General features: G+C 39.7%; 1 protein-coding gene across 19 annotated transcripts in view; it reads right to left on the minus strand.

Annotated features, from left to right (window-relative positions):
* Positions 1 to 24667, minus strand: part of UBR5 (ubiquitin protein ligase E3 component n-recognin 5) — a 67070-nt gene that overhangs the window by 10625 nt on the left and 31778 nt on the right. For 8 of the 19 annotated variants that reach the window (XM_083623546.1, XM_083623560.1, XM_083623547.1 and 5 more), the window contains 32 exons: positions 24354 to 24471; positions 23468 to 23652; positions 22542 to 22651; positions 22111 to 22223; positions 21707 to 21850; positions 20926 to 21037; positions 20576 to 20730; positions 19270 to 19467; positions 17921 to 18131; positions 16317 to 16443; positions 14703 to 14854; positions 14206 to 14301; positions 13658 to 13781; positions 13258 to 13355; positions 12536 to 12684; positions 12037 to 12128; positions 11360 to 11506; positions 11148 to 11266; positions 10927 to 11053; positions 10683 to 10812; positions 10317 to 10477; positions 8783 to 9022; positions 8195 to 8318; positions 7333 to 7444; positions 6672 to 6803; positions 5867 to 6124; positions 5310 to 5578; positions 4737 to 4948; positions 4313 to 4543; positions 2773 to 2846; positions 1258 to 1430; positions 550 to 663 (listed from right to left, as the gene is read on the minus strand). In XM_083623546.1, the coding sequence (XP_083479672.1) occupies positions 550 to 663; positions 1258 to 1430; positions 2773 to 2846; positions 4313 to 4543; positions 4737 to 4948; positions 5310 to 5578; positions 5867 to 6124; positions 6672 to 6803; positions 7333 to 7444; positions 8195 to 8318; positions 8783 to 9022; positions 10317 to 10477; positions 10683 to 10812; positions 10927 to 11053; positions 11148 to 11266; positions 11360 to 11506; positions 12037 to 12128; positions 12536 to 12684; positions 13258 to 13355; positions 13658 to 13781; positions 14206 to 14301; positions 14703 to 14854; positions 16317 to 16443; positions 17921 to 18131; positions 19270 to 19467; positions 20576 to 20730; positions 20926 to 21037; positions 21707 to 21850; positions 22111 to 22223; positions 22542 to 22651; positions 23468 to 23652; positions 24354 to 24471 (4807 nt within the window). The remainder of the gene's footprint in view (positions 1 to 549; positions 664 to 1257; positions 1431 to 2772; positions 2847 to 4312; positions 4544 to 4736; positions 4949 to 5309; positions 5579 to 5866; positions 6125 to 6671; positions 6804 to 7332; positions 7445 to 8194; positions 8319 to 8782; positions 9023 to 10316; positions 10478 to 10682; positions 10813 to 10926; positions 11054 to 11147; positions 11267 to 11359; positions 11507 to 12036; positions 12129 to 12535; positions 12685 to 13257; positions 13356 to 13657; positions 13782 to 14205; positions 14302 to 14702; positions 14855 to 16316; positions 16444 to 17920; positions 18132 to 19269; positions 19468 to 20575; positions 20731 to 20925; positions 21038 to 21706; positions 21851 to 22110; positions 22224 to 22541; positions 22652 to 23467; positions 23653 to 24353; positions 24472 to 24667) is intronic. The other 11 variants (XM_083623559.1, XM_083623555.1, XM_083623544.1 and 8 more) reach the window with 3 other exon arrangements.

A 24667-nucleotide genomic window follows, 5' to 3' on the forward strand; every position in this document is an offset into this window, starting at 1 on the left:
CTGATAATATATTATACATAGTATTATAGACTGAGATGAGAAGCTCTCTAAAATAGCAATGTGGAATTTTCAGATCTAATATTCTATGGGAGCAGGCCTTTTCTCTTCCAAATTTAACTTTGCATACACACCAATAGCCATGAACATTTGGAAATATCCATTGTGGATGCATCCATCAAAAAAAATCTAACGAGCTTTTTTTTAAAACAACTTCTATGCATTCCCACTTGGAGAAAGAGTTAATATCTATCTGACCGCTCACTAGAGGAGCAGGCAGCAATTGCATTTGGGTAAGGCCCGCCTTCCAGCCACTGCAATTGCATTTCCAGAGTCTGAAATGAATACTATGGTAATCTTGTAGCTCTTTAAGGCAAGGTAAAGTCCTTAGCAGGCCTGGAAGGGAATTGAGAGTAGTGGATAAAGAAATATGGATATATAGACTTGCTCTCATTTTTTTAGCAAAATAAGAGTGAAAAGAGAAAGTGGACGAACGGAGAGGGAAAGAAGCAATGTTATGAATTTGTAACATGTATCACAATAAATTCATACCTCAAGACAGTTTCTATCCACAGTCACTTCCATTAAACACTTTCCACTATTGGCAGAGGATGAATATAGACCCTGACTTGGCCGACCAAACAAATCTTCTTTTCTAGCATTTGGCTGAAAAAAACCCAGAGGTAATTTACATGTGAGCCAACACTGATGCAGATGCAACTTTCCTGATCACAACGTAAGCAGCTGATCCATGCATCTCTTCTCTACAGTGAGAATTTCTTTTCTTCCTCACATGCCACCATGCTTTGAGGAAGAGTAACATGCCAAAAAACTACTGGCTGTATCAATTCCTGTCCTGCATCTGAGCAAATTAGCTACCCAGGCCCAGGAACGGCACTCCAAATGACTATTACAGGGTTTAATCTTAAGGAATATTTTGCTTCACTAACATTAGAACAAGACTGATTAAGGCACTTGGGTAGTTAGCTTGCTTTGTAATGGGTGCGGGGGAACTAAGCAAAGCAAAAAAAGCTGTTGTTTGGAAAGACAGAAATTGGAATAGTGTACTGTATCTTAACAAAAACAATATTGACATATTGGACAATAAGGGACTGAACTTCCGACTGCATGTATTAGCAGAAGTTGTGGCTGATTTACAATCTGCTCACAATTGTTTAACAATGGCTAATGTGCCTGGAGTATTAAATTGTGTGTGCAGCTTAGGAATCAAGCAATTTAAGCTTTCTCAGTTAATATTACCTGTAACAGATGTGGCTGGTCTGCTAGTGGAATGGCCTCTGCTAGAGGAACTTCAAAAGGGTTGGGCGGAATACAGCCAAGGAATGTCATGGAATCTGATCGTCGGAAGAATGGATGATTTTGGCCTGTTTCAGCTGGAAGGGAGTCATCATCTTTGTCATTAAGTGTAGCACCTGAAAAGTGTCCAGTTAAAACAAATCATTACAATATAACAGTGATTATTTGATACAGATTTGCTCTGTTACTTTATGCTGATAACACTTCTCCAGTTTTTTAGGACAAAATATCAGAAGTTCCACTTTTGTCTGCTTCCACTTTTGTCTGCTTCTTGATCATTAGCTTATATTTTTTCGAAATTATTAAAAATACTAATTGTGATTTATTATTTATATGCTCCCCAACTGACTGAATTGACCCAGCCACTCTGGGCAGCTTCCAACAAAATAACACCCATAATACTTTTGCAAGTTTAAAATGCTATATAAAAACAAGGAACAGCATTCAACTACTCTTCCCTTTTAAAATATTACTATGACTCCCTGTCTATTTTTTAATCTCCCCTCTTTTCTACCATTTACTTCTCTTCCTTGTCATTTATCTTTCTATCTTCCTCCAATCTTGTTGCTTTCCCCTCTTTCACTTCCATTCCTCCCGAAGGAAACTTCGGCATCGTAACGGTGATTGCAGCCAGTTCCTTTATTCTTTTCAAATACTTCAAAGCTGAACTTGTCAGATTACTCATTGGATTTCTATTCAGACTGCAGTTCTGCAGACAATTTGTCTTCTTTTTTCAGTCTCTCTCTCTCTCTCTCTCAGGTGCCCACATCCAACAACACAATCACTTTTTTGCAACTAAGCTACTGGAATTTTCCACCCTACTTTCAGGGGAGAAGCAAAAAGTAGAGAAGGGTGGCAATACAGGTTCCTAGTACCCACATAAACCTGTGCTGGCTAGACTGAAAAAGTGAGTTTCTAAAGCCTTCTAAACTCAGCCCACTAGAAATTCCATTTTCCAGCGTCTACAAAGGAAGGGCAGTCCATGTGAATGCCTACATCTTAAAATGGTATTGCTACTGCCACAAGCCCTTATTTCCTAGCTTCACAAAGTTAAGTCTGGGAAAGGAGAGCATAGGAACAAGCAGAGAGGGACAGTGGGGAGCTCATCCAGGTGTCCTAACGTTAGGACTTTTTGGAAGATTCTTTTAAAAACCACACTAGGAATACAAGATGAATTGGTGCAGGTGTACCCATCACTACCATAAACCCCAGAAGATGACTAGGTAAGTTATTCAGTGGCAGAAGAGACACTATGAACATTTTCAAAGGCACTGAACCCTGGCACTGAAATAGGTCCTACAACTGACCCCTGAAAAAAACCAGCTAGGACTTCATTTTTATCAATTTTATTGTGCTTGAACAATTATCAATGTCCGTGAATCATTTAAACCCAAGATCCAGAGATATGATCAAGTCTCTATCCAGCTCCCCACAACCCCAAACTGTACAAGTACTAACTTTGATTTGTGTCATCATCATTTTCATGCTCTGAATCTTCATTGTCAAGACCAAGTTCCAAAAGTTCCCGGGTCCTTAAAAAAAAAGTGAATGACAGGTTATTTTAGATGGCACGTAGTAGTACTAAAATTTACAACTAGTGCTACACAAGAAAAATTATTAAAAATATTGTATCAGCTATACAGTCCTACAGCTATACCATACACATGCAGGTCCCGCTTTCCTTAGAAATCGTTCATTAAGTGAGTGTTTGCATAAAAAGCTTATGATTTCCATTGATTCCTATGGGGGAAATCCCAACGCGTTCCCACGGCTTGCTGGCCTACTGCTTGCCCCTCCATCCTGAATTACTTCCTGTAAAGCTGCCATTTTCACCAAGATCAGGGTTCTTATTGTGCTCCTATTTCCTCAGTCACAGCTTCATTTGAGAAGGGTCGTCCACGTCCAGCTGCTGACCGGAGCTGCAGGCAGAGGCGCCATCCCACCCCACCCCACCCCACAAAGCTGTGACTAAGGAAAGAAATCCAATAAAGAGCCTGAGCTCAGTAAATTGGCAGGTTTAAAAGAGGCAATTCTCAGATATTTGTATACACAGAGGTTCCGCTGCTCGGGTATCTGATTCAGATGTTCATGTAATGAGGTTAGAGTACAAATTCTTATTGTCTGGTCTGGATAAATGAAATTTTGTATAATGAGTATTTGGAAAATTAAGACCTACATGTAAAGTGTACTCATATTTTTATAATGTAATGTTCTAACTATAAATGCAAGTGAAGGCTTAGTGCCAAACATATTTATCTGTATCATTGTGTGTAACACCTTTCAACAAATTGAAAAGGGTAGTTTAAATCCAAAAAGCTGAATATATTTAAATCCTTCCACTATTTTAAAAACAAATTGAAGCACCCAAAGCAACAACATTCATTTCCTAAGAAAAGGATAATTGGGAGAATAGTGTGTTTATGATTATGATGAATGCTTCACTTGCCTTTCAAAAAATACTTTGAAAGACAAAAGAGAAATAATAGGATTGGTATGTGGGTCCTTGTAAATTGGCTTCTATGAAATTATTGTGTTTCTCGGTACATTGTTAAATTGTTGTTTCCTGTTGAAAGAGCTTGAGTGCCTGAACTTTGGTTTCGTCAAAGAGCTATGAATATATCCTGGGAGAGGAATGGAGGCATGTGACCATCAATACTATTGCTCTGACCAATGTATCATTCTAGACCACCTTTCTGGTTTGGTACTGAGGGTCCATAACGTTCCCTCCTTCATTTTGCAGATGCCAAAACTGAAAATGTCCATATTTCTAGTCAATTCTCATAACCAAACCAATATTTCAGCAGCAATAGCTAAATTCCAGGTATCGCAATACTTGACTACCAGAAATAAATCATCTTCAGCTATACATATATACTTATCTACTGCATATGCTACATATATAAGAACAAGACACATGCATTAGTGTTATGAATCAAAGGGGACACCAATGCCCGTGCACAGTCTAGCTATATTTCCATTGAGTAATTGGCTTCCGTACCTCTTCCGTTCCAGCTGAGGTGTATCCAAGGTAGTCTGCTGGTTCATTGCTTTAATCCAATAAATGAGAGCTTGAAAAACATACGCTACATGTTTCAATGAGCAGACATCCAAAACTGGAAGAACATCAGAATGCTCATCGTTGTGAGAACGCATCAAGGAGAGGGCATAATTTAGGAAGTCCCCCCTTGCCGACATCATCCCCTGACGAGCACTAAGCAGTGTAGCACGCCTGTAATGATAAAAAACAAAACAAATTGTTTTGGGACACGGAAGTATTGCATTTTAGACCAGGGGTGGCTAATCTTTTGGTCAGCCAACCCTCCAAGGGCTACATATCAGTGTGGACAACTGCACTAAATTTTTGGCTTGTGGTTACTTAGGGGGGGAAACCAACATACAACTATTAAGGTACATTTGCATACCTTCTGCCCTCCAAAGTTCTTAAGCTAGCTTCTTCTCGTGCTGTCATCCTCTCCCTCCTGGTTGAGTTCTGTGATGCATGAAGTGGGTGGTTTGGGTGCCCTGGGTCTCCAGCAGAGGCAAGGGCAGAACCATAGCGCAACTGAGCTTCGGTGGAGTCCATAATGCTCACCATCCAATTCCACGTGGGTATCAGTTTTTCCTCAACGTAGTTCTAAATCAAATGTGATCAACATTTTGTATACATACGCACAAACATAAAAAATTCAGACAAGTTCTGAACCATACCCCATTGAACCAATTACACAATGTATCCACTTTGTTCTTCGATTCCCCTAAATTTCAGATTCAACTGTTACCTTTACTTAGTTCCACATCCACCAGTTTTAGGGTCTGGAGGAGGGGAGAAATTTCCCTTCCTGGTGGCCAATATAGGGGGGGCAGAAGAATGATAATAAGCATGAAACAGTAGTTATTTACTGTGACTATACCAAGGAATTTAAAGGTGGAAGCCAGATTTTGCATTAAAGACAAAATTTAAACACGAAAATTGGCATATCTTTGTTGCACTTTACCTGCAAATTCACTGCATCCTGGTACGTCAGCTTCACGGCAGCTGGGATCTGAGAGTACACCAGGTGATTGTATTTGGGAATGAGGCCCATCAGATCAGATATTTGTCGGATCACAATGCTATATGCTCTCGCCAAACTGCTTGCTGATGTTAAATAGCTGCTAGCATTGCTAGCCTCAAGAGCTGCTGCTGCCGCTGCCGCACTTGTGCTGATGGTGCCACTTCGACGCAGGTTTGATGGATCAATATAAATCAAGCCTGCTGAACTTGCTAAAAGTAGAAAGAAACACATTCAGGGGACGTCAACAGCTAAACAGAAGTGAGCTCCAGTATTAGCACAAAGCAGATGATCAATATTTGATCCTATCCAGTCCATAAATGATTCTTAAATTAACAAAGCACTTCACAGCAGCTTATGAGAAGATGCACATAAATTACTTGTACCCCTTCTGATCAAGAAAAATCAAAATCAAAAATCAGTTCACTGGGTAGGAAATAAGAAAAAAGAAAGGCCCAGTGGGGTAAAAAATAAAATAAATAAAATCATTTTTATAATACCTGCTGGAGCAGAGGTACTAGATGGAGCAGTGCTAGTAGTCCTCTGATTCTGGGTGTTACGTACAGCCCACTGCATTGAGCGGGGTGCCTGGGCAGCACCATTGGCATGAGAGCTGTTTGTTGTTCGCTCCAGAGGCTCGTCTAGCATAAAGGTCTCTTGCTCTATATCATCACTCTGGCTGCTGCTGCTATCTGAATCACTGGTGTCATTGGACTGAGAGTCATCCTCAGAAAAAAATGCTGGAACACTGCTGGCACCTGAGGGGGAAAGATATACTATAAGGGTCACTGATAAGAGAGCAGGGTGAGCTTTATTTATTAGGCCAGAAATCCAAAGTATACTGTGGCACTCAGCTCCTACAAAGTAAGAAAAACTTTTTAAGAAGCACACAAATATTTTCCTACCTTGCGTTTTTTCAACGTGTTTTTAAAAGACAGAGCTGCAGATGCAACCCCACCTTTACACATCCCTCAGGCTGCAAGCATAACAACATTATTAACCTGACAGTTGCGGCTTGATTTTATTTTGTTGTAAATTGTTTTTGTTGCTGTAATCCACCCTAGGACCTTATGGTGAAGAGTTCTATTAACAACAACAACAATAGTTAAACATTTCTGATTTTATCCTACAGAACAGTCAAGGTAACTTAAAAAATAAGCAACTTGTAGACTTCAAGGTTTGCCCATCAACCTCTCTCAGACTAGGGGACACATTTAAATTCTTTTAATAATGTACAGCAATATGTTGTGTGTGTCCCCCCACAAAAAAATACATAAAAATGAAGGCTGATAAAAAGAATATTACCTGCTTCTGATCCTGCTGTAGCTGCAGTGACAACACTTCTGCGCCCACTGGCATTGTCCTGGTTGCTATGGTTACTCTCACTATCACTCTCAGTTTCTGCTGCTGCTAGAAGATCCAACTCCATATCACTTCCTAATAACAAATTTATAGAATTATGTTAACACAGTGGTCTGCATGATACAATATTTCAGATTCTTCACAAAGCTATCTTTCATTTTAAGCTCTCCCACTGCTCAACTGTTGAGAAGATTAAGGCACTCCAGTAGTACATTAACTACTGCTTAATTCAACCGCAGAAAGCCATACATTTATCTCACAAGCTTGCTGTTTTTGATACCAATATTACTAATGCACAATTACCAACACGTATAGCACTACAAGTTAGAATGGAATAGGGGGTTGCAGTAGCTTTCTGTTTCGTTTCTAATCAAACCAAAGAAGGTACAACTTACAGTTCCTTGCGTATGGCAAAACCTACAGGTTGCATCCAAACTAAGCCACACTTAGGTCCCACTGAAATAAATGTAGAATGTCAGCCATCACCACCTTCAATGGGACCAAAGTGAGAGGAAATAGGACTCACTGAGGTACAGAGGACTTATTCTGGATCCAGCCCTGTGCATGTCTTAAAATGACTAATAAACATGTCCACGTATCATACCATCTTCATCATGCTCATCATGCTGCCCTTCTGCCTCAGCATTTTCCTCGCCATGTTCTTCTTGCTCATCATGGTGGTCTTCTTCCCCAGCTACCCCCTCTACCACCTCAACCTGAAACAAGAAGAATTTTTTTCTTTTACACCGTGTAAATGCTTACGACCTTCAAGGATGTTTTGTAAATACAGCTCTCAAAGCTATGGCTGTTTTAGACATTTTCTATTTCAATACACTTATTTTGCGCTCCATTCCTAGTTTTGGGCCAGCCCTGTAACATTTTGCTACCTTAGGCAAATAACAAAATGGCACCTCGCACGCCTAACTCCACCTACAGAAGTATGGCATACTGATAGTTGAATCTTATTCTAAGACTGGTGATGGGACATATCTGCTGTAGAATGTCAAAAGTAAGTGATGCTCTACTATTTTTCAAACATATACATTTTTTGTTGCGATGAATATAAAGTGAACACATTGAAAAGTGTTGCTGAGTTCATAATAGCTTTTTGTTATTATGTATTTTCTAAATTAAATAGAACTTTGAGGCTAAAAAGTGGTGCTCATACTCATAAAAGTTGGGAAAAGAAGGCATCAAATTGGCTACTCCCAGCTCAGACAATAGACAAAGCCATGCCCTAAGGTACCACAGGACTTTCTGCTGCTAGAGGCTAACATGGATTCATTTTTGGTAGTGTGTAACACCAAGGTTGTACACTCATTTACATCCCAAATTGCAGTACAGCTGAAACTTTACAAGCCAACTTATTATTTTGCATTCTAGTACTAGATTCATTTAACACTTGCACTGATATCTACTTTAAAATAAATAGAAAGTTGCCCATTGAAAACAATTAAGACAACAACCTCTTCAACATCTGCTGACACAATGTCATCTTGTTCTTCATCTCTGCCACGAACTGGTTGAGACTGACTGATCCGCCTTTGCTGTGGATTTCTAATAATATAGGACGACTGAGACTGACTGGAACTACAAGAAAGAAATAAGCCTTTTTTAAAAATACGATTATATATACTTACAAAGCATCATCGCATATGATTTTCTTCTCTTCACACAACAGTATCAACTTAAATACAGCAGACAGAAGAACCTCCATAAGTATATTAACATTAGTTTAAAATAGTCAGTTTAATATAATAGATTTCCTTTCTCATTTTTGAAAGCTTCTTCATTTAAATTCTTTTGAGCTATCAGCCCAGTCCACTTCCCATGTTAGCTGTACACCTTGTTCTACCTATGGCTTGTTTAACAAAATCACAAGCCATCTCACAGATGAACAAGGGAGCCTCAGCTTGTTTCTCCAAAGCTTGGTTTGTTTGCCAGCTGCTCTTGCTTTGCGCCTCTCTACCACAGTGAATGTCTGGGGATGGATGGCCAAAACATATATGATTTAGAAGAATGCATTTATGATGATAAACATTAAGGAGCATTACCTGCTGGATTGATCAGATGACGGCCGGGGAGGTAGTGGTTCTACTGAGAACAGTTCTTCGCTGCCTTGCATAGCATCTATACTAGTGCTTGCCAAAGTAAAAGGTGCCGTAGGACGTGCAATACCCATTCTGACTGGGATAATGAGGGATTCTGCTACATTGCACAATTCCTCCACAGCGTAAGGTAGCAAAGCTTGGAATACACGCTTGCATTTCCCAATTGGCTGCGGAATGAAGTTACTGGAAACAAGACGTGGGAAGGGAAAACACTGACATCAACAGCCACATTCAAAAAGGTTCAGAATACACAAAAACCAGAACAGGTTGTTTAATGGTTTTGTATTCGCACAACTATTTCTGTTCATCCTGTTCAGTCAATAGTCAAGCTGCATTGCTTCCCTCTTAACACTGCTAAAATACAGCCCTTCTTTCTGTCTCTTTGGCAAAAATTCTGGTCCCCACCTCTAATCTAGTGGTTGGCCTACTGTTCCACTAGCAGCCCAGTGGATACAAAACAGTATGTTGAACTTTACCTTAAAACTGAAATAAAGTTAGAAGTATATTATACAGTTGGAGAACTACATTTATGGGGAAAGACTCAAAACACAACAAGCTTAACTATAAAATGATGACTAACCCATTCGTGTAGCTTTTCATAAATCAAAGCATTTTATTTACTCTGCAGTCTTTATAGCAATATGAATCAGAGGCATAGTGTGGTACCCAAGTTATACAACCACGGCAGGCTTTGGCTTACAGATGGTAGAGGACAGTGATACTATGTGGTATGCTGTATGGAGACATGCATCCCCATTTGTTCCTATGTTTCAGGATACACAGCATGAGAAAGCCCCAAGGTTTCTGTGTAATAATGCTATCTGTAGACACAGATGTGCGTATTTGTTTCATTGTACTAACTGAAACATGCTTTGAATTCACTCTCCAGAGGACTGTTTCCAGTTGACATGTACACCACCTACAAAATACAATGACATCTACCCTTGAAGATGATCTGGAAGTTGCAGGTGGTGCAGAACATGGCCACACGGCAAGAGCGGTACAGCAAGATGGGACCACACAACACCGATCCTGCATGAACTACACTGGCTACCTATTTTTTGGTGCTGGGTCCAACTCAAGGTCTTTATATACTAAAGCGCCAACAACTTGGGACCTCACTACCTGCTAGTTCTCTCCTTATCTGCCAAGCCAGGCCTTGCAATCTGCTGGAGGCAGCTCATTTTGTAGACACACCATTGAGCATAGCTCGCTATGCGGGGGGTGACATGGGATAGTCTTTTTGGGTAGCCTCGCACTTGCAGAACTCCCTCCCTATGGGGATCAAGTTGTCCCTCTCACAGTTTTTAGAAAACAGCTTCATTCACACGGGCATTTGGGAGAAGTCTGAGAGCATATGGTTACTTTTGATGCTACTGAACTGTTGAGGGGCATTTTATATATAAAAAAAATCTTAAGCATTCTCTCTCACTGCCCCAAGCAGTAATTTAAGTTTTTTTATATTAAAAAAGCTTACTTTTTCTTTTTTGAGGAAGCCATTTCCACACTGAGGATAACAAAAACTCTTGCCACAGAACGCAGAAACCTCATTGTAACAGAAATTGCTTCTTCTCTGCGACCTGGAGTATATTTGTTCTGCAGTTCCTTTACAAGTGTCCCCAGCAAAGTATCTAAAAGCTGTAAAGAAAAGTTTACTGGAGCAAATGTCTACTATGGCTACGCAACCATGCAAATTCTTGTGCAAAGGAACTGAATACATAAGAGTTATGACAAACTTGCCACAACTTAGATCTGCTAATCACATTAATGTTCATACCTTCTAAGTGCATAAGCAACGAATGGACAAATTTCTTTGGCACTGTGTTATTTAAATATGCCTTACCAGTATGTCTGCTGTACACTTTACAATAAGGCAGTGTGTAAAACAGTCCAGCCGAATAGTTCCACTTTGCTGATTAAGATACACTTGTTCTTCAGGCAACAGATGACCAATCCTACTGCTTGCACTAAGACTTGGAAAAAAGCAAAAGAAAGCAGGGAAAGAGGAAATATAATGTAAGTTGCCAAGTCTATGATACAAAGTCAGTGCTCGAAAGTGTAATCATAACTAGCTCGTTAATACACACGGGTCTTTGTTCTCCTGTGAGCCAAACATGATCATAGACTTCAGTGCATTCCAATCTTGCAAAACCCGTTCCAAGGCAAGCTGTGCAAATCGTGGAGGTTCTAAATCATGATCTGGCATATCCGAATCTAAAGCCAAGGAATTAAAGAAAAGCATGTAAGCAGTTACTGCAGCAGTTGCTACAATAAGAGAAAAATCTTGTAAACGAGAAAGGAGTCCCACCTTCAGGATTTGCTGTCTTACGATTACGGTCTTCCCTAATTCTTGGTGGCCTGTACTGGCAATGTTCTACTGTTTGTCTTGCAACTGTCTGCACCAGGAAGAGCAAAAGATGTTCCCCCCTGTAAACATACAAACAAACCAAGAGTTGACATAGGGACTACACAGGGGCTTTTTGTGGGGCAGATCAATCCCACTATACAAGGGACACTTGCCTACTATTTGGCATGGTGACAAGGTTCGTGGTGGTAAGCAGCCGGAAAAGCAAATCAAGACGAGCAGACTTCTGTCCTGCAATTAATGTTTTGCACTTGCATTTCTCCCAGCAGTCACAGTAGGCTGTTGGGGATGTGCGTTTGAGCCTGAAAGTAGAGACAAAATGTGTAAATACAATTTCTAAATTTAAAAACAGCAGTTTCCATATCAATATACACTACAAGTTTCACTATGTCCATAATCATTTTTTTAAAAACCCTGCTAATTCAACTGAAGTGTTTTTCATCTAAATACCATTTTCCAGTTCTTGTTTATGGAAGGCTACATTAGTCTGAGGAAACGGTGGCCCTGAAAATGGGGTGGCAGCTTCTCCCCCTATGATCAGTCCTAAGCAAATGCCTGATTTAGCTCACCTCTCTCTGACACTGCTGGAGAGGAGGCTACCTAGCTGGTTTCATCTCCCCTCCCCATCCCTACACTGTGGACCCAGGCCCAAGTTGCAATTCCATCTTCCTTCAGTCATCTATCAATCCATTTACTAACAAAAATTTTAAGTACAGCAGAGCACTAAAAGAAATAAAATTCTACTGCATTTTCAAGCAAAATGAAATTGAATCATCCCTGAAAATACACAGCGACCTACAGAAGTCTCGATGTTAGGAATAAACACACGTACTTGCAATCATGACCTTTGTGGCACACCCTTGCGCACTCTGTGCAACAGCACAGAGACTCCAGTAAACCGCATGTTCTACATTCAAATATATCCTACAAAGAGAAAATTGAGCATTTTAGGGGGGGAAATGGAGTACTATGTATAATTTTACGATGCTGCTTTTAAGTGGTAGCTAACAATTCTATATATGTCTACTTATAAGTAAAGAATCGTCAAGTTCAATGGAACTTACTCGCAGGTAAGTATGCACAAAATTGCAGCCTTATTTATTCTTCAAGAGTTTTCAAGTTAGATTACATTAAAATAATGTTAAGCTTCTTGTTAATGGTTTCTTGTTAAACCAAAGAGAGAAGTAAGAAGCATCGCCCCACCCAGCCCTTTCCCCAGAAAACCCAGCAGTAAGAGAAAGGCAAGAATTTAAAAATCTATCCTTCAAAGCTCAGGAATATGAGCTTGTCTTTACACCCAGCAAAAAACCAATTAAGTTCCCTTATTTTACCTGATTTATGTGCTCTGCACCAGTCCATGTAAAGCTGCATGTATCATTGCAACATAGGACATATAAAGGAGAGTCATCTGGGTTTGTGCCACTTGGACAAACCATTCCCATAAACACATCCTCTTCTTTTTCACCTGAAGTTGCCTCCGCTTTTAAAAAAAGGAGAAAGATAGTGCTTAAAATGAAGTTATACATACTCTTTGAGAGCTAGCAACTTAAGGTAATAATTCTCAAAGGCCCTCTATGAAGAAAAGAAAACACCACAACACTTTAACATTACTGCTAAACCACACTGCACATCAGCTAACTGAATCCACTCATGGTTCCCTCCAAAATGACTTCAAATTGTATTAGTTATACTAAACAAAATTCCTCTGCTATAGAGAACAGGTTTTTATCTTTGTTTCATTGAAACCTGCCACTATTCACAACCTTCTATCAGTAATTGCCCTGACCTATTTTCACAGAAACGAAAACCAATGGATATCAAAGCATAGCCTCCTGCAGGGAAATTATTACAGGAAACTGTATCTATTGAATCAGACACTTTTTAAAGCCAAGAAGATAACAGGAAGTTATTCATGGACAGCAGGAAGACTGGCATGTTCTATTAATTCAATATTTTACATTTTATTCCAATGTCTAATCCAGAGATTTAGGAAGGGGAAAGCCCTCAGTTATTGGCATACATAAAGCAAGAATCACATACAGTATTCACATACCTTTGGCAACTTTTTGTGCAGTTTCTAAAATGGTAATTGCTGCAGGATATGCTCTGCCGCTTACAGCAGACATAAACGGTGTCATACCTCTGGCATCCCTAAAAAACAGTAATATGTCAGTATCGTTTTCAGTTAAGTTAAAAAGGCAGTCTTCTAGGTTTAGCAGAAAGAGCCTAATTTAGTACTACCCCAACTTATAAAGTTAAAATGAAGATAATAGATCTGATGCATAAACAAAAATGGAAAAATCAATTTATTAACAAATACAAAATGGAGCTGTTTATATCAAGGCTCAATGCAGCTTTGTAAAACATACCCAATTCCCTCAACCATTCTTCATAAAGCTTGGCTTCCCAAGTAGATGAAAACACTACAAAACATGCACATAAAGACCCCTTACTTGGCTGATAGCAGTTCCCGAAGATAAGGCTGTAAAACCACACTGTCGCATAACAATTTCAATATGAAGTGAGCATTTGCCTTCCGATCCTTTGATTCCACTACAGAGGGTTCTGTAGAAGGACCTGGAAATTGGAAAAGTATTGGTGAAAAATAGCTGCCTACAAAAGTAGCTCACTCACTTAAAACATTCTAGACAAGAAGAGGGATTCCTGTATCAAGCTTTTATGATTAGCCAACACTTTCACAATGTCAGAAACCTGATGCTAAATTATGAATTTGAGTGTATATAAAGGACTGGAAACTTCATGTCCTGAAACAAATATTGGCCAACATATTTTAATGTGTGAAGCAGTGCCAAATAGTTTTAACAGGACAAACAGACTGATATGTTAAGCACCCTTATTCATTATACAGGACAATGGGAAGATGCACCTTCAAGTTATAGGAGGGAACATTTAAGCTGCACTAAAATACATGTATGAAACGAGCATTTGCCATTTCTTTGTGTTAAGTCATATGCAAGTATACAAAAGAGCATGTTCTCACCTGGTATTGTGGAGGTGCTGGGTCCTTGGCCAGTGCCAGTTGTTGCTGTGGTAAGAGATCCCACAGCAGGGGCCAGGATAAAATCAATGTCACCATCTTTTAGTAAACAGAACAGTAGGATGCACATCAATACATAAAACACACCCCTGGCAATATGCGCACTCCACAGAAACTACCCACACTATATCTTTAAATTTTATTTCCTTCCAAAGGCTATTCAACGAAACTACTGGTAAATGCAGCTAACATTATAGCAGATAGCAAGTCACATTATTGAATAAGCAACATCTGCCTACAAGCTGTAATCAGAAAATTTTAACACCCAGTTTTCACCTTAAAGCACAGAAGTGGCTAACTAGCTAAACGCTTTGCACCACTGAAGTTGCAATAACATTGATGCAATGCATTTCTTATTCCTATGCTCTTTCACAAGTTCACACGAAAGGCAATTTATATCTACTTTTACACTTATGCACAAGTGCATGTGAAAATCTTACCAGGGTCCATAGCAGGAGGATCAGGCACCCAGCTTGGAGGAGCGATGGGAGGAGAAACTGGATCCTGATGATCACTAGATGAAGCCCCTGCTTCATGTCTGCCCAAACCTGCTGCTCTCAGAGATCTTCTCATCATCTCTCTCAGTCGCAAACTAAGACCAAACAGAAAATCCTAAAACTAATGCTTGCCTATTCTTGCGCAGGGAGCACACTGAAGGCAACCTAGTGTTCTAGAATGCCAAACAAACTTTTGTCTGCATTTATAACTAATATGTGGAAAAGAAAGCAATATAAATGCCACACCAATTATTAAATGTGAACAAGAAACAGACACAGTACTGTCAATGTACCAATTCAACTTTGCATTCTCCTCGTAACTGCGGTTAGCCTGTAGTTGCTTTCGCATTTAATTTATAAGTGAGCGCCCCACCCCCGATGGGGGGAGAAAAGGGAATAACTAGCAACCAAAAACACATTGCATGTGGTTTGCAAGTGAGTGGGCTCTTGTTATACTTTTCCATTCACGATATAGATGGGTTTATGAAGCATTTCTGTATCCTTCTGCTGTGCTGAAGAAGAATTCCACAAAACAGTGGGTATATCTGGAATCACTGTTCACTACGTCTATTTGCGAACTACTTCAGCAACATTGGATGCCATAAACAAAGCTTTTCAGCCTGTTTTCACCAGATAAGAGTCTGATAAATTGCTTCTTTCAGAGACTTGCATAGTCTTCAAAGACTTTCAGAGACTTATAAGACTTAGGTTCATTTGGTTTTATGTTTTCAAGAGAATCCATTAAGAGTGCCTATTTTGTGACTTTCAGAAATTCTTAAGTTTATGTGATGTCATATATTTCATATTATATAAAGAGTATATATTGATATCATCATTGTATTTGCTCATTGTGTTGCCTTGCTTTTAGAAAGACTAGAGCCAGAAACAAACTCCAATTCTCCTCTAATAAGGAGTTAAGGAAAGACTGTTGTCAATCCCAGCCAAATATGAAAGAACTGTGGCTCAAACCAGAGAAAAGGGCACATAGTCCTGTCCACCTGATACAAGTTATGCCTCTCTGGAGGGTTGCTGCCAGCCAAACCCTGGGTTGGATGGAGGGTGCTATCAGAAACAAGCAGAAAGCAGGAAAGCAGCACCACAGTAAGTCAGGGAAAGAAGAAGCGAGCTCCCATGCTTACTGGAAAAGGATATTTATTGTTGTTGCTCATCAAAAGATTTGAAAAGTAGTTTGAGATACGGTATGGTGGTTTTCTTGTTCAAAGAACAAGAGCCAGAAATCTAACCCGCACACACTTAGGAACATGAGAAGCTGCCTTATAATGATCAGGCTGTCTGCCCATCTAACCCAGTATTTTTGACTGGCAGTGCCTTTCCCGGGTCTCAGGAAGAAGCTCTCTTTCTATCACCTGCTACCTGATCTTTTAACTGGAGATGCCAGGGAGTCAATCTGGGACATTCTACATGCGGACGATGTGCTCTATCACTGAGCCACGGGACCTCCCAAGCAGCTCTTTGGATCCTGGCCTGCGTTAATTCATAATGTCTTGCCGGTAATTAATACTGCAATAGCAAAAAGAGAAGTTTCCACTAGCTTACCTTCTGCTGCTAGAGGATCCTGCACGATTTCCCGGTCCATTACTTGACACCACTGAAATAGCATTTGCAATCGCCTCGACGGCAGATAACCTTTCAGCAAATGTGTTCCTTTCGGAGCGCTCTGCTTCTGAAGCATAAAGAAGAAACTTGGCATCTGTTTTTTTACAGAGATATTAAACACTAAAGAACCGAAAGCTTCTCTGTCACTTTTATATAAATTTTGTATATGAAATCAACATGGAATTTCTCAATATTTATATGCAAATGTATAATGATGACAATGGGTTTGATTACTGAACAGCAAAAAGCCTCCAGCAGAGAAGAGAAAGACAGGACAATTTAAACTGGAAAACACATAACACACGAATACACAACTGGGCAATTCTAGCACTCAGTGGTAAGCAGGAAAGCTTAGGTTCTTTTTGCTAAATAAGGAAGCCAGTCTCCAAGCAGCCCCATAAATCATTCATTTTCTGGACATCACATTCAGAAGTTCAGAAACATGTATGTACTTTAGAGAATTGGTAACTGAATTTGCTTGCTTTCCCCTCTACTTCCTCACCCCTATTTCCTTTGCAGCATGCTTGGTAGATTTATATGCTATTATTTTTAAAATTGTACATGGCCTTGAGCAAGTTAGAAGAAGGGTGTAAATGGTGTAGAAATGTATTTTAAATTATTTAGAAAGTACACTTTCTTCTGCTTTTAGTTCCTCAAAAACTTCATGTATTTTGCCCCACTGCAGACATATACAGTATACATAGATGTTTCCATATTTCTAGTTTAATAGGATTCTCAGTTTTGTAGATCTCCAGTTCATGCTGTGAAACAGTTTTAATGCATCATACGGGCCATTTTTTGACATAAATTTCTCCTTTCCACCTTTCTTTCTTTCTTTCTTTCTTTCTTTCTTTCTTTCTTTCTTTCTCTCTCTCTCTCTCTCTCTTTCTTTTTTGCTTTGTTTCAACAGCCATAACCTTATGCTTCAAGTTCACAATGGCCTGTTTCGTCTTGAAATTCCTGTCTTTCTGCAAGCGTCATCTGCTAATTTCCCCCAGTGTACATTAGAGGCAAGAATTATGGCTGGATTCCAAGCACTTCCACACATGCAGGCAATGGAGTTGGCACTAGCTTCTCCGTGCTGCTTTGAATACTGCACCAGATGGCCCATAACCTCCAAGCAGAGTTTTTCAGGACTGGAAGACTGCAGTAGGAAGGGAGCCTTGAAATAGCCTGATACACGCATGGAACATTGAGCGCAGCATATCAGATCCCACCCTTATTTCCAAGTGACTTAATTTACCAAGTGGAAAATGTGATGCTGAACTCAAACTTGTTGCCAATTGGGACATTTGTTTCTCTTTCTACCATACTCTCTTCCTGCATTTTCCAACCGGATTGCCTTGCTGGTTTATGACAAGTCTCGTTACTAATGAAGTTGCTGTGTGTGTGTGTGTGTGTGTGTGTGTGTGTGTGTGTGTGTACCTGTGTCTGTGTTTGTGTAACTATTTCAGAACAGGTTTTGAACAATTCTGACTCATCTTTCTAGCCTTCTTGCAAAAGCTCTCAGAAGAATCTCATCAGCATGAGATCACTGAACTCACCCTCTTCCTCTTTTGTTTCTTTATTACTGGTTGGAAAGCACACAGATACACAAGCATGCAGAATATTTCGATTTCCATCACATCTGTGACTGAGGAAAGTCTGCAGCATTTGTGGATTCTGATCCAAGACAACAGCTTGCTCGAGGTTCATCAAATACTGTCTGCAGGCCTCATAGTCACATCGGAGAATATGCTGCATTAAAGTTTGCTTCTGTGCTCAGAAAAATTGAGAGAGATGTTAATAAAACAAGAGCAAGCAACATTCCCTTGCCCTATGCTACATTCTACAGCCTCTTTTAGCATCAGTACTTTATCCTGACCTAAACAAAGTACAGGATACAAATGAGATAAATACCTAAAACTGATCGTCTAACATTTTTAAAGTACTATATATTTAAATGATAAACTAAGATTTTAGCTGTCAAATGCAGGATCAACAAACTGATTTGAGAACAGGCAGGTTGGGAATCCTATATCCCAGCTACAATGCTTTTAAAACTGAACATGTAGCAAACAAATTTTACTTATGCATTTATTTACATTTTAAAAATCTTTATATCCCATTTATCCTTTTCATAAAGAAGTTGTCTAAAGTGGCTTACAAATAAAAAGCAAACATAAAAGCAACGATAATCCAGTTATGAAAACACAAATTAACAACATTAAAAAAGCAACTAAAAAGTAAACACACTAGCACTAGAAATCAATATTAAAGCAACAGAATCAAAGCTTGTTTTAAAAGAAAAGTTTTCATTTACTAGTGGAATTTAAATAAAAAGGACTATAACCTATTTTAGCATTGTTTTTAAAAGCATTTTGAATACCTAGATATCCCATCTTATTAAAAACTGTTATTTAAAGTTAATTTCTGGGGTGGATGAATTTTTTAAAATAAATCACAACATCCGAAAATGATGTCCCAAAACTGCTATCACAGTAAAACAGAGAGAAGATGAACGTACACAACTATTTGCATGTGATTCTATGAATCTATGGGCTCTTTTAGGCTTGCCCTTCCTGACCCACTTAAAAGTGGAAATGTGGATTAAGCTATGTTTTTAAAAAATCACATTTTCTCCCTGTATTAAGGAGAGTTTAGGTCCAGAACACCTATAAACAGTAATAGCAAACGTTTGAACAAAAAGTAGACTTTATACTAGAAGTATCAATTTAGGCAGCTGCATTTTGTAACTAGCAGTAAGCTACTTCTGTCAAAGAGCTCTCATATCTAAAATTACTGTTTAGATATATTTGTAAAAAGGAAAAGTTCAGTTGAAAACGCTGAGTAATCCAGGTGGTGCAGGATAATGTCTCTACGAGAGAGTATAACAGATATATATATGAATTACCTCAACAGCCATTATAATGATAGCAGCTTTCTTTTTGATGGTTGAATTGGCAGGAAGGTTTGTTAAGGAATGAACTCCCATTCCCAGGCTGCTAATAGGTGGAAGATCAAGCCAATCAGGGTCTCTTATTCCTCCCATACAATCTTTTGCCATTGGATATATAGTGCCATTTCCATCTCGAAGAATGATTGGAGATTCCTGCACAAAAGTAGATTTTTATACAATTCAAATTGTCATTATTTTTCTCATTCATTCGTTATTGATTTGTAGCCCTATCACCTGACATATCAACATAGCTGCACTGATGAAGCCAGTCTGGTGTTCCTGCTGATATGCCCACACAGTGCTGACGTCCCTATCACCTGATACCTCTCCCTCCAGGTAAGGTAAGGTAAAGGTATAGGACCCCTGGACAGTTAAGTCCAGTCAAAGGCAACTGTAGGGTGCATCACTCATCTCGCTTCAGGCCAAGGGAGCCGGCATTTGTCCACAGACAGCTTTCTGGGTCATGTGGCCAGCATGACTAAACCGCTTCTGGCGCAATGGAACACCATGATGGAAACCAGAGCGCACGGAAACGCCGTTTACCTTCCCACCACAGCGTACCTATTTATCTACTTGCATGGGTATACTTTCGGACTGCTAGGTTGGCAGAAGCTGGGACAGAGCAATGGGAGCTCACCCTGTTGCGGGGATTCGAACGGCCGACCTTCCGACTGGCAAGTCAAAGAGGCTTAGTGGTTTAGACCACAGCGCCACCCGCGTCCCTCCAGGTTGTGTCAGACAACAGGTGTAGTACCTGTCGTCCTCACCGAACACTCCTGCAAATATCCAGAATGGACTAGAAGACCGAGTTCAAATGCTTTCTAAGTGCAGTTTGAATAGGGGAATACATATACATTACTACAATATCCAGTATCAGAAGCATGCATGGTTGTGTCCCTCTCTTCTTTGTGTGGGGATAAAACACTGGCGAGTCATGTCTCTTCAAATTCTGCAGTTAGGTTGCAAGGCAAGTGAGAAGAGGAGGGATTCTTCCCAAGATCCATTAACTTGTGTCAGTAGCTTACAAAGCCTTATCCCTCACTATACCATTGATCTAACCACCTTTTTCTTTTTCTTTACCACTTCCTTCACCAGATAGGGATCAGGAACACTGACAGTCAAGTTAAGTCTGCCATGATGATTTATTTTTCAATATTTCTTGTTTAATGGAATCATTTATCAACATTAAGTAACCCATTAAAGAGGTACTTTTAGGGTGGTAGGAAACATTTAAAACACATGAAGCTGAGAAGAAACAAACCTGTCCAGCAGTGAAAATAGCAACACTCCTCTCATTCTGCCCAAGGAAAGCAATACTGCTAGTGGGGAAATTGTTTTCTTGTTCTGCTTTTCCAGTTGCAAGATCAAATATGCAATATCTAACCCAGTTCCCGGTCTTCAGGACGGCATGTACTCCTGAAAGAGTGCAAAAAAGAACACTGACCAACAAACTATTTGCTCCAAAAAATATTTAAAACCATTAAACTAGCAAATATCGATTAATGAAATTAAGATGACTCAGTTTAACAATTCTCTAACAGGATAAGTACCTTTCTTTTTTCTAAAGCAAGCAATAGATAAAATGAGAAGGAAAAAACCCTTCATCCTTACCTTTGGAATCTACATTCACAGCTAGGATTTCTGTTTTTTCTGGAATACATAACTTTTTTGGGGTCCTCTGAAAACAATCTGGAACTTTTGGTGTCCCACCAGTTTTTACCACCTGTAACAAAAGCAGATTTCTGTATTTCCAATGCAATCTAAAGAACTGGGTTAATTCCCCTCTCTTTAAGAATGTACAATTTGCTTGAAAAGACTAGGATTCTTCTGCAACAGCAGCTAACCAGATGCCTAACAAGCTCATTAGCCGTGCATGACGGTGAAGGCCATTCCCTCTTTTTTGTCCCCAGCATGTGATAAGCATAAGTATGTCATCTATTAATGTGAGGGCTCCACTTAGCTGTCATAGCTAATAGACAATGATCAACCCATGAATTGGTCTACACTTTTTAATGCCATCTAAGCAAATGACCAGAACTACATCCCAGCCATGTATTTAAAGTAATTTATGTGTTGTGTGAAGTTCTTTCTTTTGCCTGTTCCAAACCTACTGCCTAATGTCACAGACTCCAGATTCTTATAAAAGAAAAATTACTCTGTGTGTAATTTCTAAAATCTAACTTATGTCTCCCCTTAGATGTCTGTCTTTCTAAACTAAAAAATATGCAACTTCTGAAGACTTTACTTTTAATATCTCTGGTTCTTATAGTCTCAAAATCTGACACCTCTTTGAGATGGAGTGATGGAACTGAACATAAACTCTAGAAACTGTGGCCGCAGCAGAGATAATTGAACAGCTTCAAGGGCCAAAGTCCTGGCATTGCAAACATACCTGGAGCTCATCTATCCTGAGCAACCGACAATCTTGGAGAAGAGAAGATGGATCAGGATCCGAACCAGAGCTGTTTGTACAATTTGCAGTAGTAGATGTCCCCGGAAATTTTACAGCAACGTACGCACCATCCACTTTCAGTACCTATAAAAGAGAACATATTGCATAGTGTTGAAGCAGAATTAAAAACTCTCTGAAGTGAAGTGGGGGTGGGGAATCTTAAACTGTACCTAAAACATCCAGAAAAGCAAGCAGTGCCACCACACAAAACCACATTTTCACCAACAATACAATTTCAAACCGCTATGGCTAGGTTTGCTGTAAAACAGCTTTCTTCTATCCATTTTTAAAGGATTGGTACACAGCAAATTAAAGGAAACTAAGAAAGCTTTTTTTATACAAACCTTCCCAACAGGAACATTCTTAACATCTTCCACAAAGACAACTTCCCTAAGAGACCACTGTTCTTCATTCACTTTCTCCTCTTCTTTTGGGGCAGGTGTTGATCGCCGCCGCTCTTAAGAAAAAAGTAACAGATTAAAAGTCTCCTTTGTAGCATGTCTGCGACACGCATATTCTATGTCTAAAAAAGTAGCACATGGCTACTTATGTCACTTTTCACAGGAAGTGCCTTCTGTGAAGTTTGTGGCATCTACTAAAATTGTATTTTGCTAATTTTATCCTGTAAGTATTCCTCTATGGAACACTGTTTCTTACATTATTCATTGTGGGGGTTCAGGAATTAAATATAGATACATTAATATAATTGGCAGACGTCGCACCACAGTGGTTTTCAACAAGGCAAAAAACCCCAAAAACTCCCCATATGACTTACTATATGGCATTGATGCACTGCTTGCTATTGAAGAAGCATCACTACAGGTAGAAGCTGGAGACGGTGGTGGACCCATTTCAGTTTTCACTGGTTCCTGTTTGCTTTCAGGCCTAGGATTTTTAAAAAAACAACAACAAGGCAGTTGTTACATTTATTTTCCATGAATACAATGTGAAAACTAGTCAACACTTTGGACAGAGATACTAATTTCTGAATTGTTTGTTAAGGCAACAGAAGCTTTTGCTGATGCAATATAACAGCAAACATATACTGCAACAATATACAGAAGAACTGTTTATGGCCATTTTCAAACCATTAATTTGTATTGGGGGAAAATCAAAATACTCTTAAGTATGTGGTTTGCCGGTATGAAAAGGCAATGCAAAGCACATTCTTTGTGTGACTTGCTTCTTTCAAGTATTTGTTAAACAGTCCTCAGAGCAATATTTACAGCCCCCTATGTGGGTTAAACCACAGAGCCTAGGGCTTGCTGATCAGAAGGTCGGCGGTTCAAATCCCTGCGACGGTGTGAGCTCCTGTTGCTCGGTCCCTGCTCCTGCCAACCTAGCAGTTCGAAAGCACATCAAAGTGCAAGTAGATAAACAGGTACCGCTCCAGCAGGAAGATAAACGGTGTTTCCGTGCGCTGCTCTGGTTCGCCAGAAGCCGCTTAGTCATGCTGGCCACATGACCCAGAAGCTGTACACCGGCTCCCTCCGCCAATAAAGCGAGATGAGCGCCGCAACCCCAGAGTTGGCCACGACTGGACCTAATGGTCAGGGGTCCCTTTACTTTACTGCACTCATGTCTGTTTCATTTATGGAAACAGTGAGGAGCTGGAGTACAGAGACCCACAATTTAATGCCAGTTCAAGATATTTTTCAGCCACCGTCTACCGTGTCCCTGTCAAAAGTTTAGAACACTTACTTTGCTTCAGTTGTTTTACTAGCTTTCTCCATATTCTTTAAACTCTCTGGTGACCGGAGTTGAAACCTACAGCTGTCATTCATATTCCAAACAGATTCCATTAAGACGCCAACTTTAGGAATCCCAGCGCTAATTGAAAAAGCAACAGCTCCAGCATGATAGAGAGGATTATTTCTCAAACACACCTGCAATCAATCAACAAGGGAGGTAAACAACTATTTTTATTTGTTTGTTTGTTACCCACCCATCACCCTAAAGTCCCATTCATGTCAAATGAAGAATCAAAACTACGTAAGCAAAACAATACTTAGAAGAGGTTAAGTACTTAATATAGTTTTATCAGGTTTTAAAAAGTGACATATGGAATATTATCTCTATCTTAGCCGCAAAAGTCTTAGAATGGGTGTAGCCAATAGGGTGCACCTTCCAGATATTTCTGGACTACAACTCCTATCATCCGTAGCAATTGGCTATGCTGGCTAGGACTGGTAGGAATTTTAATCCAACAGTATCCGGAGGGAACCACATTGGCTACCCTTGTTTCCTACCACATAGTTTCCTAATAAGGGCACCTGGTTTGAAGGGAAGGAAAAGGTTAAGGCAAAAGGGCAACTACAGGCACACCAGCATATCGGAAACTTTTTAGGAGCAACAGTGACAACGCAGAGAAGAAAGGCAAGAGCCTAATATGGTTGCAGCTAGTTCACATCACAGAGCTGCGTACGAACAGGTGGTTTAAGCTCTGTCACTTCAGGTTATGGGGGCACTTACGTTAGAGTCTATCTGCAGACTATTTGCACATGTCACTGCATCATAAAAAGGGTCTTAATGGTGGATTTGTTCCTTCTCAAAGCTTTAAAACGTCACACAGTAAGCCTCTACGTACCTGAGTACCAACAGTGATATTTGGCATTGAGGAGATACCAGCACTAGACTTAGGCTTTTTATTTTTGGCTCTAGCCTTTTCCAGCATCTTCTTCCTTTGGCTAAAAGGAACTACACCCCTAGGAGGAAAAATACTAATATAAGGTTTAAAAAAAAAAGAGCTGTGCTATCTTTATTATCCATAAATGTGATTTTCAAGGTGATGTGGTATTGATTAAAAGGGGGGGGGGAGTGCATTTTCAAATGTTCATTTCTAGAGCTAATAAAATAAAATAAGATCTGAGAAGCTGAGCTCCTGAAAACATTATTCCTGCT

Source organism: Podarcis filfolensis, assembly GCF_964270895.1.
Source record: "Podarcis filfolensis genome assembly, chromosome: 7".
Classification (NCBI taxonomy): Eukaryota; Metazoa; Chordata; class Lepidosauria; order Squamata; family Lacertidae; genus Podarcis; species Podarcis filfolensis.